Source organism: Onychostruthus taczanowskii, unplaced genomic scaffold (assembly GCF_017590055.1).
Source record: "Onychostruthus taczanowskii isolate IOZ18803 unplaced genomic scaffold, ASM1759005v1 scaffold3, whole genome shotgun sequence".
In the NCBI taxonomy this organism is placed as follows: Eukaryota; Metazoa; Chordata; class Aves; order Passeriformes; family Passeridae; genus Onychostruthus; species Onychostruthus taczanowskii.
In genome coordinates this window covers 23,188,250-23,205,235 of record NW_024500349.1, presented here as the reverse complement: position 1 = coordinate 23,205,235, position 16,986 = coordinate 23,188,250, and the positions used below count along the sequence as shown (strand labels likewise).

General features: G+C 41.7%; 1 protein-coding gene across 1 annotated transcript in view; it reads right to left on the bottom strand.

Moving 5' to 3' along the window:
* Nucleotides 1-16,986, bottom strand: part of LOC121338032 (vasoactive intestinal polypeptide receptor) — a 105,234-nt gene that overhangs the window by 28,522 nt on the left and 59,726 nt on the right. Inside the window, exons 4-6 of the mRNA XM_041408575.1 lie at nt 12,203-12,306; nt 6,368-6,468; nt 3,885-4,017 (exon numbers count right to left, since the gene is read on the bottom strand). Of these exons, the coding sequence (XP_041264509.1) occupies nt 3,885-4,017; nt 6,368-6,468; nt 12,203-12,306 (338 nt within the window). The remainder of the gene's footprint in view (nt 1-3,884; nt 4,018-6,367; nt 6,469-12,202; nt 12,307-16,986) is intronic.

The following is a 16,986-nucleotide window of genomic DNA, read 5'->3' as shown; positions in this document are numbered from 1 at the left end:
TTCTCTATTTGTCTTCTTATAATATGTATTGTGAATCTGTTAAGATTGTGGTGGTAATATATTTGCAGTCATAAGTTACTAGATCATAATTACTAAAAGTGTTTTTTAATAGTTGCTTGAAGTAGGGAGAACTTAAGCTGCTCTCTTTGATTGTTTGTCTCAAGTCTTTAGTTATGCCTTGTGTCAGTGGCACATAATTGGGATTTGTATTTTGTTTGCCATATTTTATTGGTATGGCTATTAATTTTAGTTATGCTGTGTGTCAGTGGCACAAAATTGGGATTTGTATTTTTGCCATATTTTATTGGTATGGCTATTAATTGGGATTTGTATTTTGTTTGCCATATTTTATTGGTATGGCTATTAATTGGGATTTGTATTTTGTTTGCCATATTTTATTGGTATGGCTATTATTTGTGTTGGTGTCATGTCAAAATCTCCTTCCTTTAATGTTTTTTTCTTTCCTAATTTCTGCTTAACTGGTAGAATTTGGAATGTCTCTTGAAGGATCTTTTGTATTATTATCTGAGCTGACTCTTGGAATACGAGGAAATGGGACTAATTATCTGTTTGTGTTCTGTGGGTTTGTGTCTTGCAAAGATGCTCCTTCTTCAGGCTTTGAGGCTGTATTCCTTCCTTCATTCAGTGTGCCTAGAGACAAATCTAACAGACTGGGACATCTGGGAGGAGGAGAAGGAGTGAGGGACCTTTACAGAGTCACCAGTGCTGAGTTTCCTTGTAGGAAACAAGGAAAACAAGGAAACGAGTTTCCTTGTGGTGTGGGACAAGGGGCCTTGCGCAGGTTCTGGGTTTAAAGATCATTTTAAACCTGCTCCATTTAGTCATAAAAACAAGCCCTGCTTGTCAGCTCAGGGTCTCTGCCCAGTGAAAACAAGTTGATTTTTTCACCCAAGCAGCAAGACTTTTCTTTCCCCCAGGAGTGAGTTTATCCATAAAGCAGGACCAAGGACCACACACCACTCTGCAAACATCACCCAGTGCTGGCTCACACCATCCCTCACTGATGCTCATCACATGTATTTTATATTTTATATTTTGGCTGCACTGGCCCTGAAATGCTTAAAGCCACGTTCTCAGGCACTGTGGCCCATAGAAATGCTTAATAAATTAATTTTTCAGGGTGTTGGTTCCTGTTGAACTCAGTAGCAATCCAAGCCTCTGAGTTTAAAATGGTGGAGAGTTAACACCACACCTAAAGTGTCCCAAACTAGATAAAATGAAGTAAAAATGCAGTAAAGCCTATTTAAAAAGGGTTTTTTTTTATTACATAGACATCTTCTTGTGTTGAAGTTCCTACTTGATTGAAGCATTGACACATTTGTTGGTGGAGAACTTAACGTATTTTTGTGTGGCTAGAGCACAAAACATAACTTAAAGTCTTCTTACTGCAGCAGGTAATATCAAATTGAGGACTTTGGTGCCTTCATCAGAAATGCTGGGAGAGGTTTCTATTAATTTGGATTTTATAGTCCTAAATTTGTTCTGTCTTTACCCTTTCATTCCCTAAAGGAACGAAGCGCGGCACTTCCTCATCTAGAGAAACACTTTTATTGCTTTGGGTTTGCCCTGTTCTAAACCAGAGTAGCAGTGAGAGCATTCAGCAAATTGTTTGTTCAGATTTCTCCCCAGACTGAAGGAGCTCAAGGCCACATCCATTACATACACAGCCTTCAATGAATTTTGTATAAAATTCTGACTCTTTGAATTAGCACCAGGTCTCCCAAGCCAAGCTTTATCCTGCAAGTTCAAAGCACAAACTAAAGCCAACCTAACCCAACCAGGAACACAATGGATTGTATAACAATTTTTCCTAACAGATTAATGTTAGGAGAGGCATTTTGTGTCAGTGTTTTTAGACTGTGACCTAAAAAGTTGCCCAAAATGCTGGTTCAAGACTGGTGCAGATTTTGCAAGGGGTATGCTCAGCCTAATGTTGTACAGACAGATTTGTCTCACATCAATTTATAACTGTTATGTGTCATCCAGCCATTCACCCTGAGCTGGCAATCAACTCAAAAATCTTCTGATTTCTACAACAAAAATGTTGTAGCCATGGGGCTACCTGAAACTGCAGGTATTCTGGATTCTGCAGGTAAATTCTGTATTTACTCCCAGAAATGTTTCTGCATGGATGAGAAGCAAACATTTCTCACTCAGCTCTCTGCAGCTGTGCCTCAGTCCTGATCCAGCAGAATCCAGGGCAAACTCCCACAGGGATCAGAGGTGGGTTCACACTCCATGGCATGTCATGGCTTGGCTGCTCTGCCAATTGGTATTGACAATTAATCTGTGTCAATTTGTTCCAGTTTCCATGTCTTTCTACCCATTCATGGACCTTCACAAGAAAATCCCATTCCAAGAGTTCAGATCCTAGTGAATCACAGAGAGGAAGGAGCACACAGGGAAAGGAATCATTTTTTGGGAAAAGCTGAGAGGAGGCTGCTCTGGGTTTCAACTGAGAGATGCTCAAGCAGAAAGGTCATTATAACAGCAGGGACAGGACTCAGGGTAAGAATACAGGAAAGCCAGCAAGCAAGGATGAAATTGGGTGGATGGAAAAGTGAATCTTTTTTTCTGGTGGTGTATGACATAAAAAACAGGTCCAGAGCTATCAGCAAGCAGCTCATTAGTGCTCTGAATTTACTATGGAGGGCTCCTGTTTTTTGTTTTTTGTTTGTTTTTGTTTTTTTTTTTTGTTTGTTTGTTTTTTTTTCCCTGGATAACTTCTGAGCACATCTCTTCATTTTGGTGATTTCAATTTCCTGCCTAAATTTATTCATGACTGGTGTCCTCTTACGTCAGTGTTGCCTGTAGATAAACAGCCCTTCTCCCTCCTTAATGTTTGCTCCAGCTGATAACACTGAGTTTGAAAGGCAAAAAAATGACCCAACTCCTTTATTCCCCTTATTTATCATCCCAGTAGGGAAATCTCGCAGTTGCAGACAGCGAGCGTGGGATACTGATTCAGATGAAAAATGGATGATGATGTCTGCACAGAGATTTCCTGCCTGAAGTCCTGCAGGGATCTGGTCACTGGAGCCCAGAGAATCACCCACATGCAGGTGCCTTCTCCCAAAGGACTGAACAGCATTCCAGACTCCAGGGAACAGATTAATTAGAGTCCACCATCTATGGATGCACATAACAAACACACAGCTCATGTGGAAGTACTTATCCCATAGATAACTAAAATTAGTTATGTGAATTTGGATTTGACTCCCATCCTCATGGAAGGAAAAGGTTTCATTGAATCCCTAAACAAAATCCCTAAAATCCTTTGACCAGGATATCCAAGAAATTAGTATGTGGCTGGGAGATGGACACAGGACTGACAGGAGCCTCAGAATCCTGTACAACCTCATTGTGGCTTTGACCTGATGAAATCCTTAAGGCTCAAAACCACCTCTAAGACCATCAAGTCCAGCTTCAGAAAGGACCAGATATAAAATATAAATATATACATGTTGGACTCTGGTAATCAATTTATTCCTTCTAAAATCCTTAAGGTTCAAAAACACCTCTAAGACCATCAAGTCCAACTTCAGAAAGGACCAGATATAAAATATAAATATATACATGTTGGACTCTGATAATCAATTTATTCCTTCTCCATGTAAGTCAAATGGCAGAAATTATGGATTTTTTTTCCTTTTAAAAATGAGGAGGATTTGAAATCTTCTCAAGGTACCACCTCACATGCATTTGCAAGGTAATTTTTGGCGCATTTCTTAAGAGGGGCAACAAAATGAGGTGGAAATTTTGAGGCTACTAAAGCACCACTTCACATGCATTTGCAAGGTAATTTTTTGGCACATTTCTTAAGAGGGGCAACAAAATGAGGTGGAAATTTCAAGGCTACTTACTGAACTCACGAAGCAGTGCTCGGACTCCCCACTTTCAAACAGGATGACATCCTTGATGAAGACTGCGATGGCTCTCATGATGAAGGACATGAAGAGGTGCATGTGAATGTAATTTCGAGTACAGTGTAGTTTTCTGTTGGAAAGAAATGAAACATTTCTGAACAGCAAATCTTCTCAAAAGCATTGTTTTTATATTTACACGTTTCTTCTGCTATGACATAGAGTCCCAATTAAACATTAGAAACCCTGAGACAGGCTCTGGTGATGAGCATCACCACAAATCCACTTAAGCCTCCTTAATTCCACAGAACGTGGCAATCCATGTATCTGTAGCAGTACTGCTGCTTTTTCAATCCTCAGAAAAACAGGAAAAAATACAGGATGACAGAAAACAGGTCCATCCCACTGCTCTCCACTGGAAAAGAAATGTTTTTGACTGAGCAGACTGCGCTCATGATAAAGGGCTTTTTTCTACAGAATGTTTCTGCTGCTGTAATTCTTTTCAAAGTGAAATGTCTCTTCAAGCAGGCAAATAAATTCTTAGCATCTGTTGCCAGAATTAACACATATTACAGACTTTCTGAAATAATATGAACTATATTTTCATTTAAAAATTACTGGTTGTTAACGATACTGAGAACTACACCAGAGTTTTTCTATCCCTTGCCTGCTAATATTTTGAAGACGAATTCTGATCAAAGAGGAAACTTTTTTCAAGAGAGAATTTCCATCAGCCAAAGTGAAAGGCCTGATAGTCTGGAAATGGGCACTGGCAGAGGTTGTGCAGCTAATCTCTGATGATGGCAAAGTAATGGGGCTGAGCTGAGTCCCCTGTGCCTGCAGGCCAAGGCAAGTCAAGTTAAACTGTTTTCCCCCAAGGAAAACCAGGATCCTCAATGGTTTCACCAGCCTGGCTGGCACTTTGTATCTTTTGGAGGTAATTGGCATGTGTCTGATTGACTTCTCCATTGTAAGAGGAGTGGAGAGAGCACTTGGGAAGAGAAGTGCTGAGCTCCTGAAGGGTGAGGCCAGCATTGATGTGAGTTACCCTAGAAAATGTGCTCTGTCTTACATGAGGAGATGGAACCTCATCCAAAGGGCTCTTCCATCTCAGCTTTTTGCTCATCTCCCTTTACATAAATTAATTTATAATAGGAGATGATATATATGCAGACTTCAAATTTAGATGCCTGAATCTATTGCAAAAAAATAGAGAGCAAGGTACATATATGCAGACTTCTTCATTGGGGGCACCCAAATTTAGATGCCTGAATCTATTGCAAAAAAATAGAGAGCAAGGATTAATCCATTTGCTGCAGTCTGGGATTCCAATGCCACTTGGTGAGCTGCAGATTATCTGCCCATCCAAATTAATCCATTTGCTGCAGATTCCAATGCCACTTGGTGAGCTGCAGATTGTCTGCCCATCCATCCCCGAGGCCCTGGATCTCCTGCAGGCCCTGCATCCTACCTGCCACACTTGTACCTATCCCAGGGACACCAGCAAGTTTAAATGGTCCTGGGTGTCTCTGTTGTGCCATAGAGTGACAGCAGGAAGTGTTTTTGGAAAAGTATTTGGGAGGAATCAGGCTGCCCAGAGAGGCTGTGGGTGTTCCATCCCTGGAAGTGTCCAAGGCCAGGTTGGATGGAGCTTGGAGCAGTCTGGGATAGTGGAAGGTGTCCCTGCCCAGGGGATGGAATGAGATGATCTTTAAGGTCCCTTCCTACCCAAACCATTCTGGGATTTTGTGATCCTGGATGTTTTTAGATACCATTTTGAATACCTACTTTAGGTAGAAATTCCCTGATATCAATGTACAGGACTCTATAGACTGTAGCCCTCTAACAGAGATCCATCATAGAGCAATCTGCCTTTGGTGAGATGAATCCACCCAAATAATTGGATTGGGGTTACAACTCCCAGGCAAATGTCACAAATCCCACACCAATACATGCCACCAGGATATTTTATGAAAAATCCCTTTGCCAGGATTTTTCTCCTGATAAGCTGGGAAGCTTCAGCTTCTCCATTTTGCTGCTTTGGAATGTGATTTGGAGAATTGTTTATCCCAGCATGTGAATTGTTTTTACTTGATGGCCAATCCCAGTCCAGCTGTGTCGGACTCTCTGGTCAGTCACAGGTTTTTATTATTCATTCTTTTCCAGCTTTCTGATGTATCCTTTCTCTCTATAGTTTAGTATAGTTGTAGTATATAATTTTCTTTTAATATAATATCATTATATAATAAATCAGCCTTCTAAGAAATATGGAGTCAAATTCATCTCTTCCCTCATTCTGGGACTGTTGCAAACACCACAACAAAAACACAGTGACACTGAAAGTTGGAGGAACCTTCCTCCCCTATCCAACGCAGACTGACAGAAATCTTGTGCATCTTCTTTTAACACTCATAGCCTGCACAGCCTGTAAATCTGCAGCCTTTGAGCCTTTTCCCTGAGCCTTTTTCTGTTGGTGGCCTTACCTGAAGAGACACAGAATGATCATGGCAGCCGTGAGGGCGATGAGGGACAGGGTGTGTCCGATGGTGTAGCCGGTCTTGACCGTTCCGTAGAACGCCGTTTGCTGGTGTGAAAGAAAGAACACAGAGCTTTCAAAGAGGTCCAAAAAATCCTAAATGCAGCATCGCTGACTGCTGGGACAAGGAAATCATCCTTCTCCACTCTCTTAAAACACCTCTGACTCCTTCGCCCTTTAAAATCGCCTCCAGTAGTACACGTGACTCGAACACCGCCGGTGTGAGCATGGAGAACTCATCTGGTTGCAGCAGGGCTTGGATCACTCCAAACCCAGGCTAAAGTTACACAAGGGAAAGGTTCATGCTGGAAGGAGGCTGATTTGACACCTGCTCCAGCCTAAAACCTCATGGAACAGGAGTGATCAATGTTTAGCTAAACAGTGCACGACACTGGGTCTGATGTGGTGAGAGCAGTCAGATTAATTTTATTCAGGAGGTCTGAGGGCAGAACTCTCTGGGAAATTGATTTGCTTTTGTGGGATTTACACTGTTGTTTCGGCAAGTAAGACGTTCTCACTGTTAACTCAGAAATATGTGTTAAGTTGGAAATTGGTTCGTGATTTTTCTCTTTGACAGCACATAGAGGGAATCCCTGAGCATGGAACACTGCATGGATTGGATCCAAGAGGGAATCCCAGTCTAAATAAAATGGGCAAATAAGCTCTCCAAAGCTCTCTAGCAACACTCTAAATCAATAGTTTTTGATTCTGCTGGAAGGAGGCTGATTTGACACCAGTCTAAAACCTCGTGGAGCAGGAGTGATCAATGTTTAGCTAAACAGTGCACGACACTGGGTCTGATGTGGTGAGAGCAGTCAGATTAATTTTATTCAGGAGGTCTGAGGGCAGAACTCTCTGGGAAATTGATTTGCTTTTGTGGGATTTACACTGTTGTTTCGGCAAGTAAGACGTTCTCACTGTTAACTCAGAAATATGTGTTAAGTTGGAAATTGGTTCGTGATTTTTCTCTTTGACAGCACATAGAGGGAATCCCTGAGCATGGAACACTGCATGGATTGGATCCAAGAGGGAATCCCAGTCTAAATAAAATGGGCAAATAAGCTCTCCAAAGCTCTCTAGCAACACTCTAAATCAATAGTTTTTGATTTCCAGCTTTAAAAAAAAAAAAGAAAAAATCAAGAGGTAAAATTATTTAGACACCCCACCATTAAAAAAATAATCTAAGTTTTTATGAGAACCTAACTCAGTTTATGGAAAATTTTATTTTTTCCAGCTCTTGACTGACCATCCTCTGCCCTTCTTGTGACAATCTTCTACAAAGAACCCAAACAACCAAAACCACAAAGAGCAGGTTAGGCAGAAAATCTAAACCCAACCTTGTTTGGAGAAATACTCTTCCATAACATTGAGAGCTGACATTTTTATGTGCTATTTTCCCAGGCTTTGACAAGTATTTGGTACTTTACAGAACCAGTGAGGCTGGGATGAGTTGCAATCCTTTAGCATTTGCACAAGCCAGCTTGGAGGGGGGTTCAAACAAGAGAGTTTTCAGAGATAACACTGGTCATATCTTCCACAGATCTCAGAGGTAGTTCAAGCACCGTGTCCTTCCAGCCATGTCACTGAGAGCTTTGGGTCACTCTGAATCGATAATTCAAAGGTTGCAGGATGATTTATCTGCCTGGTCTTGCCCAGGTAAAGCTCTGCAGGTGGGGCCTCACCTGAGGGGGGCAATGGGACAGAACCCCCCCTTTCCCTGCTGCCCAGGCTGTGGGATCAGCCCAGGATACAACTGGATTTCTGAGCTACAGGGGCACATGGTCAGCACATGTCCAGCCTCTCATCCACCAGCACCCCCAAGAGAAAATCTTCTTTCCAGCCTTCCTGGAGTTTGGGATCCCAAAAGCTCTGACTTTCCTAATTAAAGCAGTCAACCTCCCTCATGTTGATTTAATCTTTCTCTATTATCTCTGTTTTTGATGGCACCAGAGAAGAACTGTTCCAGGAAGGATTTGGCCAGCAGAAAAAAGGAGTTCGTGGTAGGGCACTGCAGGGGGAAGAGGTTGTCCCACACTTCATTTAGGAGAGCAAAGCAGGCCTTCTGCCTCTTAGAGTTATTCCCAGGAGCAAGCTATGCACAGAAGGTTCTTGGTGTTATTCAACAAGCAATTCCCTGCTTTTCCCCTCATATTTTATGGTGACAAATTTATCATTTTTGTGCAGAGAAGGATGGTTCTGCATGCAGTTTTAATGCAGGATGTGGGGTCATCTCTGCTCTGGAAACAGCACATAATGGCTTCTCACTCTTCACTGCACTTGCTAATGACAATTGGTTCCTATTTCAGAGATATCAAAGCAGAGAATTTGACCCAAGATCATAAATGGAAGTGAAATTTCACTCAGGGTCCAGATTATAAAATGTTCTTATTAGAAAAGAAAGGGATGCAGATAAGTGCAGGCATTGCATGCCAGGATGCCTGACTGTTTTACAGAATGAAATCAGGCAACTTCATCATTGTCTCTTTGACTTCTAAAAGCTTCTGCCTAATTTCACAGGAGTGTGATAATAACAATTATTTGAGGTAGGTGCTAAATTGAGATTAACTGAGATTTATTTTCCTTGGTTTCTATTCAGTAACCTTAACATTTGTCCCTTGGTTGACAATGGGAAACATTTACAAATTTGAAAGGAAAAGAAGAAAAATACTGATATAAAATCTTTCAGGAGCCAAGTGTTTTGGGGTTCATGTCTTCCAGCCCAAAGTCATTGGGGTTCCCTCGAGAGTAAATGAAGAGAAATTTCTTTGGAGAAAAATGTGGGCAGAAGAGACCTCTGGAGGTGTCTTTATTTCACCATTTTCAGGCAGAACCTACAGAGACCAGGCATTGCAACCCTGGATACTGAGAATTTTAAACTTTCTGTGTTGAAAGGCACAGATCCTCAAGAGAACACTGCATTTGACCTGAAGCCATAGAGAAAGCTTCCAAAATTGATGAATAACACAAAGATTATGAGTGTATAGTTTAAATAGAAGTGCGTAACATCACATAGTGGAAAACCTGGAGTTTAAAGTTTATAGTAATATATATAAGGCAAGATAGAAGTTTTAAAGCAGTAGCTAATCCTTCTTCACCTTCTTCTTCATGAGTGTAAGTAGTATTTTATAATTAGATAAAAAGTCCACATTGCAGACCACAAGTAGTTAGTAATTTAGTTAAAAATAAAAATAATTCAAGTGTCATTTCTTAATGAGGTGGTTTTTCCTTAAAAGGCCTTATAGAGATAAATACAAAGCCATTTTGTAACTTATTAGTGAAATGCTGTAAAACTCACAACTTACAAGACTACAATATAAACAAGAATGAATAAACATCTGAACTCAAACACAAAATACCATCTCTACGCATTTAATCCCGACCCTGACCAAAGCAAAAAAAAAAAAAAAAAAACCAAGAATAAAAAACCACAATAACCCTGGGGTGGCCCCTCTGAGCAGATGGAAACACAGCAGGGAGAAGAGCATCACATCTGACAGAGGAGCAGGATAACAACCCCACTCCCCACTTGCTAAAGCACCACTTTTAAAGGTCAGCTTGGAGAAGGGCTCATCATCACTGCACGGACCCCAAGAGCAGCACTTTGGTGCCCGCATCATCTGCTGCTTTAGGGACTGCCAGAATTCACAGCTAAAACCTTTCACCTTGCCTTTATTTATTTTTCATATTTTTTCTTGCTATTTCTGACCTGAGACCAAAAGTTCATGAAGTTTTTGACTCCTGGAAGCTTATCAGTCTTTCCTGGACCTCATGTCCTGTACAGCCTGCTGGTTTTTTTCTACTCCCTTTACTTCTTGCTCCCCAAACTCACTGCCAATTCAACAACAAGGAAACAAAAATCTATTCTTCTTCACAGGCTGCTACTGAATGTTCACCCCCCTCAGCCACCTTTCACACGAATCGGACTTTAACAGCAAGAAAAAAAACTGTGCAATCAAGGGAAAATAATTAAGAAAGCATTAAAAGAACACAATAGAGGTTCTCCTGGTAACACGGCACTCTGGCAACGCTGCACTCTGGCAACGCCGCAACCTGTTGGGTGGCAGGAGCATGTCCCAGAAATTCGCAAATGCCCTGTGCAGCAGGAACACAAACCAGAGCTCTGGGTGGGGGTCCTTGCACAGCAGAGCTGCTTTGGTTGGTTTCTGCAGGCACACAGCTCAGTCTGAGGGATGGACACTTGAGCATGTGAAGTGCTGGCTGACCCCGAAGGCAGACTAAGGCTCTCTTCAGCACAGTCCTCGAGTTCTTTGTGCACCTCTGCTTTTGCTCTTTTCTGCTTTCTTTCTCACTCAGAGCTGGCTCAGCTCTGCTCAGATCCCCTGTTAACTCTTGGAGTGCCTTGGCAGTGTGTGACCGTGCACAGAGACCTCTCACCATAACGAGTCACAGAACCCCAGAATGGATTGGGTTAGAAGGGACCTTAAAATCATCTCATTCCACCCCTGTCCTGGGCAGGGACACCTTCCACTGTCCCAGGTTGCTCCAAGCCCTGTCCAACCTGTCCTTGGACACTTCCCAGGATGGGGCAGTCACAGCTTCTCTGGGCATCCTGTGCTGGGGCCTCACCATCCTCACAGTGAGGAGTTTCTTCCCAATATCTCATCTAAACCTGCCCTCCTTCAGCTTAACACCATTCCCCTCGTCCAATCACTCCATGCTCTTGTGAAAAATCCCTCTCCAGCCTTTTTGTAAGCCCCCTTTAAATACTGGAAACAGACGTTAATTAATTATTGAGATTCCTTTGTCCAACATTCACTAACACTGGGGTATGTCTTAAACAGAAACAACAACAACAACAAAAGGATGAGCAGTGATTTAATATAAACACATTAACCTATTATATAAAAATATAAATACTGTAATGTGATTGCAGTGAAATATAACCTTCCATGCATAAGCTTTTTCTTGTTGACTGTGGGACTGCTACAGGTGATTAGTTTAGATTAGATGCTGAACTTTGAGTTAGGAGAGGTGAATCTTGCTTCTAACATTTGTTATCCTCTTTAGACTTTACCCCTCATGTCTCAGCATGCAGCAAAACCATAACAAACTCCTTCCTGTGGAGTGATAATACTCTGCAAAGCTAATTATACCTAGGTCAGTGATTGCTAATTTATACACAAACAATATCCCAGAGAACTTTTGGATTTTCTATCAAAATTTAGTAAAATTTTGAAAATGTGTGTTCCCTATTGTGATGTAGATATTTAGCTGGTTGAGATCTGCAGAGCAGCAAAACATAATTTTTATGCCTTTAGAGTTTTTGATGCTTATGTTGCCATAGAAAAATTGGAATCACCATATCTGCTTAAGCATAAAAATAAATGTGGAGGGCTTGTTTCAAAGTGCACTGTGGAAAATAAAACACCTGAAGTTATGTGTGGGCATCGCATGGGCAATGGTCTGATCTTCTCAGGTCCTGACATCCTGGAAATGTTGGATGTCCCATCCCTGGAAGTGTTCAAGGTCAGGTTTGGAACAGCCTGGTGTCCCTGCCCGTGGCAGGGGGTGGAATGGGATGATCCTGAAAAGAAGTTCCCCTCCATCCCAAGCCATTCCATAATTCCACCAGTCTATGACGTCAAAGGGAAGATCATTTCCTTGACCAAACATTTGAACTCTGCTCCCAAGGATCCTCAAGAGGATCCTTCCCTCTTGAGGAATCAGACGGGGAACGGGAAAAATTGGGCATGGGAGGATCATACAATTTGGATACTGATCCCTGTTAAATCTTTATGTCCACCCATCCAGGTTTACAAACCTCTTCCCCTGGAGTGCTGTTGGAATCGTATCCACAAGCTACAGCGTAGGGTGCAGGGTACACATCTGACCAGCCCTGGCTTGTACAATTCCTGGTCACATTCCCTGGAAGAAAAAAAAACAACCCATGATTTAAAAAGAAACCTTCAGCTCACTGTTAAAACAACTTCTGCCTCTTGTGGTATAAATGCCAAAGCAGAATTCTTGTAACACTTAGAGAAAAACTCTCATACTTTTCCCCTGTTATTAATTTTTCATATTACACAGAGCTTATAAATGGGAGTCACCTATTCTGTTTTAAAGTCCAGACCTCAGCAGAAAAGTACATTTTAATACAGAGGTGCACACAAAACATCTCTTCTAGTGGTACCATGCTGCCAGTTGTACCCAGACCTTTGGTTCCTGGCACTGCACCAGTATTGTTTGAATGTTTTATTGTCACACTGACTTTGTTCCTGGAAAATTTTTATCTAAACAGAGCAGTGAAGTATTTATGCCTTTCACTGTGCCTGTGAGAAGCCAGGACAGGTACAGATAAAGGGTTTATTTCACACCATGCGGATAAGGCTGGGGGTCTGGGAACTAAATCCAGTCCTCCACACCCAGACCTTGCCTACAACTGAGCCCTGATCAAATGTGATTCCTGGGAAATGTACTGCACTCTGCTTTGTGAACAGAACACTTCAAATTTTGGCTGTGAAGGGAGAAAATCCACACACTGACAACCTGTATTGCCTGTTTTAACTTGCATACTCCAGGGCAGGAAGATTTCCTGGACTGTCAAGCTCGCTGAGTGCCTGGGGCCTCTGACCAGCTAAAAAGAGCTTTAATTAACACAAGAACATCTCAGTCCCTCAGCCAAACTGTCAAAACTGAAGTTCATGTGGCTCTTTGGCACTCAGAACTGCCTGATCCATCCAGGATTGTAAGAGCAAAGCACTTCTCACTTTGTAAAACATCTCTGCTTCCTGTCCCAGCTGGACCTCAAACCCACATCAGCTTAATCCAGCAAAAGGAGAGACCAGCACTCAGGATAAGCCTTACCCCAAGAGGTTTGTAGGCTAAAAGGCCAAGATATGGGTTTGTCAGGAAATAACAAAGCAGAAGTGCACCCAACACTGCACATTGTAAATTCACCCAGCAGCTTCTCTGACCACCAGTGCCCACCTCACTAAAATCCCATTATTGAGGCATTCCACTGGTGCCATTCACCACACAAATCTGGAAAACTGGTCAACACACCAGAATGAACAAAGAGAAGTCAAGCCTTGCTTCTTAAGGTAAAACGCGACATCAGTGAAGCTCAAAGAGCTTTGCAATCATTTCCAACAGCAAAGCTCTTTGCACACAAGAGTAAAGAAAACTCCTGCATGTGGGACCAAATCAGTTATGCAGCTGTGAGTCACAAAAATATTTGAGTATCACCTCCAGCAATTTCTGACACCTGAGTCATCAGAGCATCTTCCCAACCACGGGCCTGCTCTGCCCTGAGATCAGCAGCAGACAATGCCCTGCCTGAAGTCACTCTCCAGTCCCTGTGACAGATGGATTTTGACATTAAACTTGCCCCTTTAATCTGTCTTTGTAGCAGATCTGAGTCCAGGAGGGCTCTCAAAGGTGCTTTTCTTCATTTTCAAGCTGCTCCAGAAGCAGAAAGTCCAGCACAGCTCCAAGGGCTGCTGTTCCAGGCTTTCCCTGCATGGCCACTGTTTGCAGTTCCTTCCACCAGGGTTCATGTCAGGATCATAAAGGATCTTGTGCAAACAAATCAAGGACATGACTGTGCGGTGCTTTCAGCTTTTCTGAGTTGTGCAATATCTGTTATTTCTCCTTTGTTACAATGGATCCCATTATCTGAACTTCACTGCTTCCCATTTCCTGCTCAAAACTCTGTTTGGGGATGGCTTAAGATTTCACGGTGGTTTTAAATCTTTGTTTCTTATTCTCAGTGAGCTAAGGTGTGTTTCTTTCGTCTAGTTTTTCTCCTATTTCTTCTTTTCAATTGCATTTCCTCACAATTTCGTGATTATTTAAAAACTCTCTCCTCTCTCAGTACCTTCAAAAATTGTCCCAATGCTTTAGCAGATGTGGAGACCAAGGCAGAAGGAAGAACAATGACAAAGCATCAGTGGAATTAAAAAAATAATAATAAAAATTACTCTGATTTTAGGGAAACTCACTTCCCAGAGAAGTTTTTCTGCCACCCTTTGCAGCTCATGTCACTTTTAGATGTGGAAATTCACAGACATGGTGTGATACAAGACACCTTTCTAAAACCTCTCATGTTCACCTGATGTCTGAGAGGTACAAAAAGTACAAGGTTAAAAAAACAAAGGTTTGATCAGACCACAACTTGCCTCAAGTAATGGATGATGTCTCTCATCAGACAAAACAACATTTCTAATTCCAACTATTTAAAATATCACTTTCTATACTGAAAATGAGCATAAAATTTGGGAAAGTGTCCCACAAGCTTAGCTTTCCTCTGAGGCTTACAGACTCAGGTTAGAGTGAAGCATCACACAGATTTTTATGTTGCAGTGTCAAATCCCAGCTCTGAATATCTCATGAAAATGAGATATTTTTTTGTTGTCTCATTGACTCTTGTTTCTTTCCAGACTTTGGTCATGATGTCTAATTATTTATCAATGGAAAGGCAATTTTTTCAAAGCAACAGAAGTCATATTTGCCATTTTTCAGAGCTGTTTCTCAGTAATTTGTGTAACACAAGCTCTCCCAAAAATGAGCATCAATGGACTACACTGAAAATCTGGAGTACATTGAAAATGACAGTAACAGAAAACACAAACTTTCTGCACTTGGAATTTATCTCCAGCCTTTCAAAGTTCACTAGATTTCCCAAATGTCCCCATTTCCTATCAGACAGGAGCTAAAATTTTCAAGCTGTACTCCTGGAGATTTAATGAGAAAGGAGACCAGGGGTTTATAACTCCACATAATTAGCAATGCAGAGTGGAGGAGATTCATTGAGAGATGGGAAGCATCCCAGTGCCAGCAGGTTTGTGCTCCAGGCTCTCCTCTGTGTTGTGGAAAAAGAAGAGGCAAGTCCCTGGTGAGAACAGAGTCCCCTCAATGTCATGGTATTAGCTAAAGCCATGAATTAATCTGGGTTTTTTTGGTGGATTTTGTATTTAATTTTATCAATGTTACCACTGTCAAAGTGGTGTGACTGTTCCTAAAAGCAACGAGGTGAGGTTTTCCATTAAAAAAAAAAATTGAAAAAGCCATGACTAACTCTAATTTATTTTGATAATAACCTCGTAATGCCTTGCAAGAGCTCAGTGTCCTGCTTTCTTTGCATCCCAGAATGTCTGAGGCTGGAAGGGACCTCTGGAGGTCATCTGGCCCCAAACCTTTGCTCAGGTGTGGTCACCTAAAATGGAAGCATGACTTCGAATCCTTCAAGGATGGAGGCTGCACAAGCAAATCTTGTCTCAGAATTTAGAACCATGAAATCATCAAGCAATGGTTTGGGTTGGAAGGGACCCTAAATCCCAGGTCCAACCTCCCTGCCATGGGCAGGGAACCTCCCAGGAGACCTCCTTGCTGTCACTGAGGAATTTCCTTCCATGATTTATTCATGACACAGCATAAGAGGAAGGAGGAGTTTGTGGAACAGAGATAAAACCAGAACATTTTCTTTATCAGAGGTGTTTGATCTGAGTGGGAGTCAAACACTGAACAGATGAACTGAATAAATGCACGGAGCTGTTGTCTTGCTCTTTAGGTTTTTTTTTTCTTACTTAATTTCTTTCTGCTTCTCATCTGTTTCAAACACACCCTTTTAACTCTGAGACATGTCTGAAAGTTCATGTTACAGGTGAAGTTTTACCTCTTTGATCTTGGAAAACCCTGTTATTGGCTTTTAATGGGAATTTGAATTCAGACAAAGAGATCTGAGGTCAATCATGGCTCAGGGGTGTTGGGTTTTGCCCCCCTCTTGCTTTCCTTGCCCTTTTCTGTAACAACTTCTAAAGCAGAGGGGAAGGTGTGCTCTGCCCAGCTATCACTGCTGCTTCTCCAGCACCATATTCCACGGACATAAATCAATTTTTTCAAGCAGAAATTATTAAAGCAGTAACACTTCTATTATCTACCATTCCCGAGACACCGCTGAGCCCACTGGCACATCTCTGCTTTCATTTTTGTTATTGATCTGCCCCACTGTTCCTGGGAAACACTTGAATCTTGCAGACATCTTGCACTTAGCTGGATGCTGAAGTGCTTAGGCCCGGGAAAAAACTTGTGGGGAAAGTTGTGGCCGGATAATTTCACAATTTGTTTCCTCTGCCTCAGTCGTGGTCACACAATATCATTCCTTCAGTGCAATTTCTGCCCACTGTTTAATGTTATTTTACATTTTTGTATTTCATAACCTCATGTCATTGTAGAACCTGTGGCATTGGGTCAGCACATCAAACAAGACCAACTTAATTTTCTCCCTTTGTTGTTTTTCACACCACTTGGCCTGCAGATATTGCTGCCACATGTCCAGTGCCCTGAAACTTCCTGCACCCCATTTTTGTGGCAAAACTCAATTTTCCCTTATTTTCCTTTGCCCTACCTGCGCATTTCACTTCTAAGAGCGAAGATCCTGATTCTTAATAAATACAGATAATTCTCCCTTTCTTAACAATAACAATGTTCCCCTTGATTAGGCACCTTTTATAAACTGTTTTTCTCATCCTAAAAACAGAGCTGTCAAATTTTAGGACAAAATTCTCATTAGATCTTTTCATCCTGCAATTATAGGATTCCAGGAAA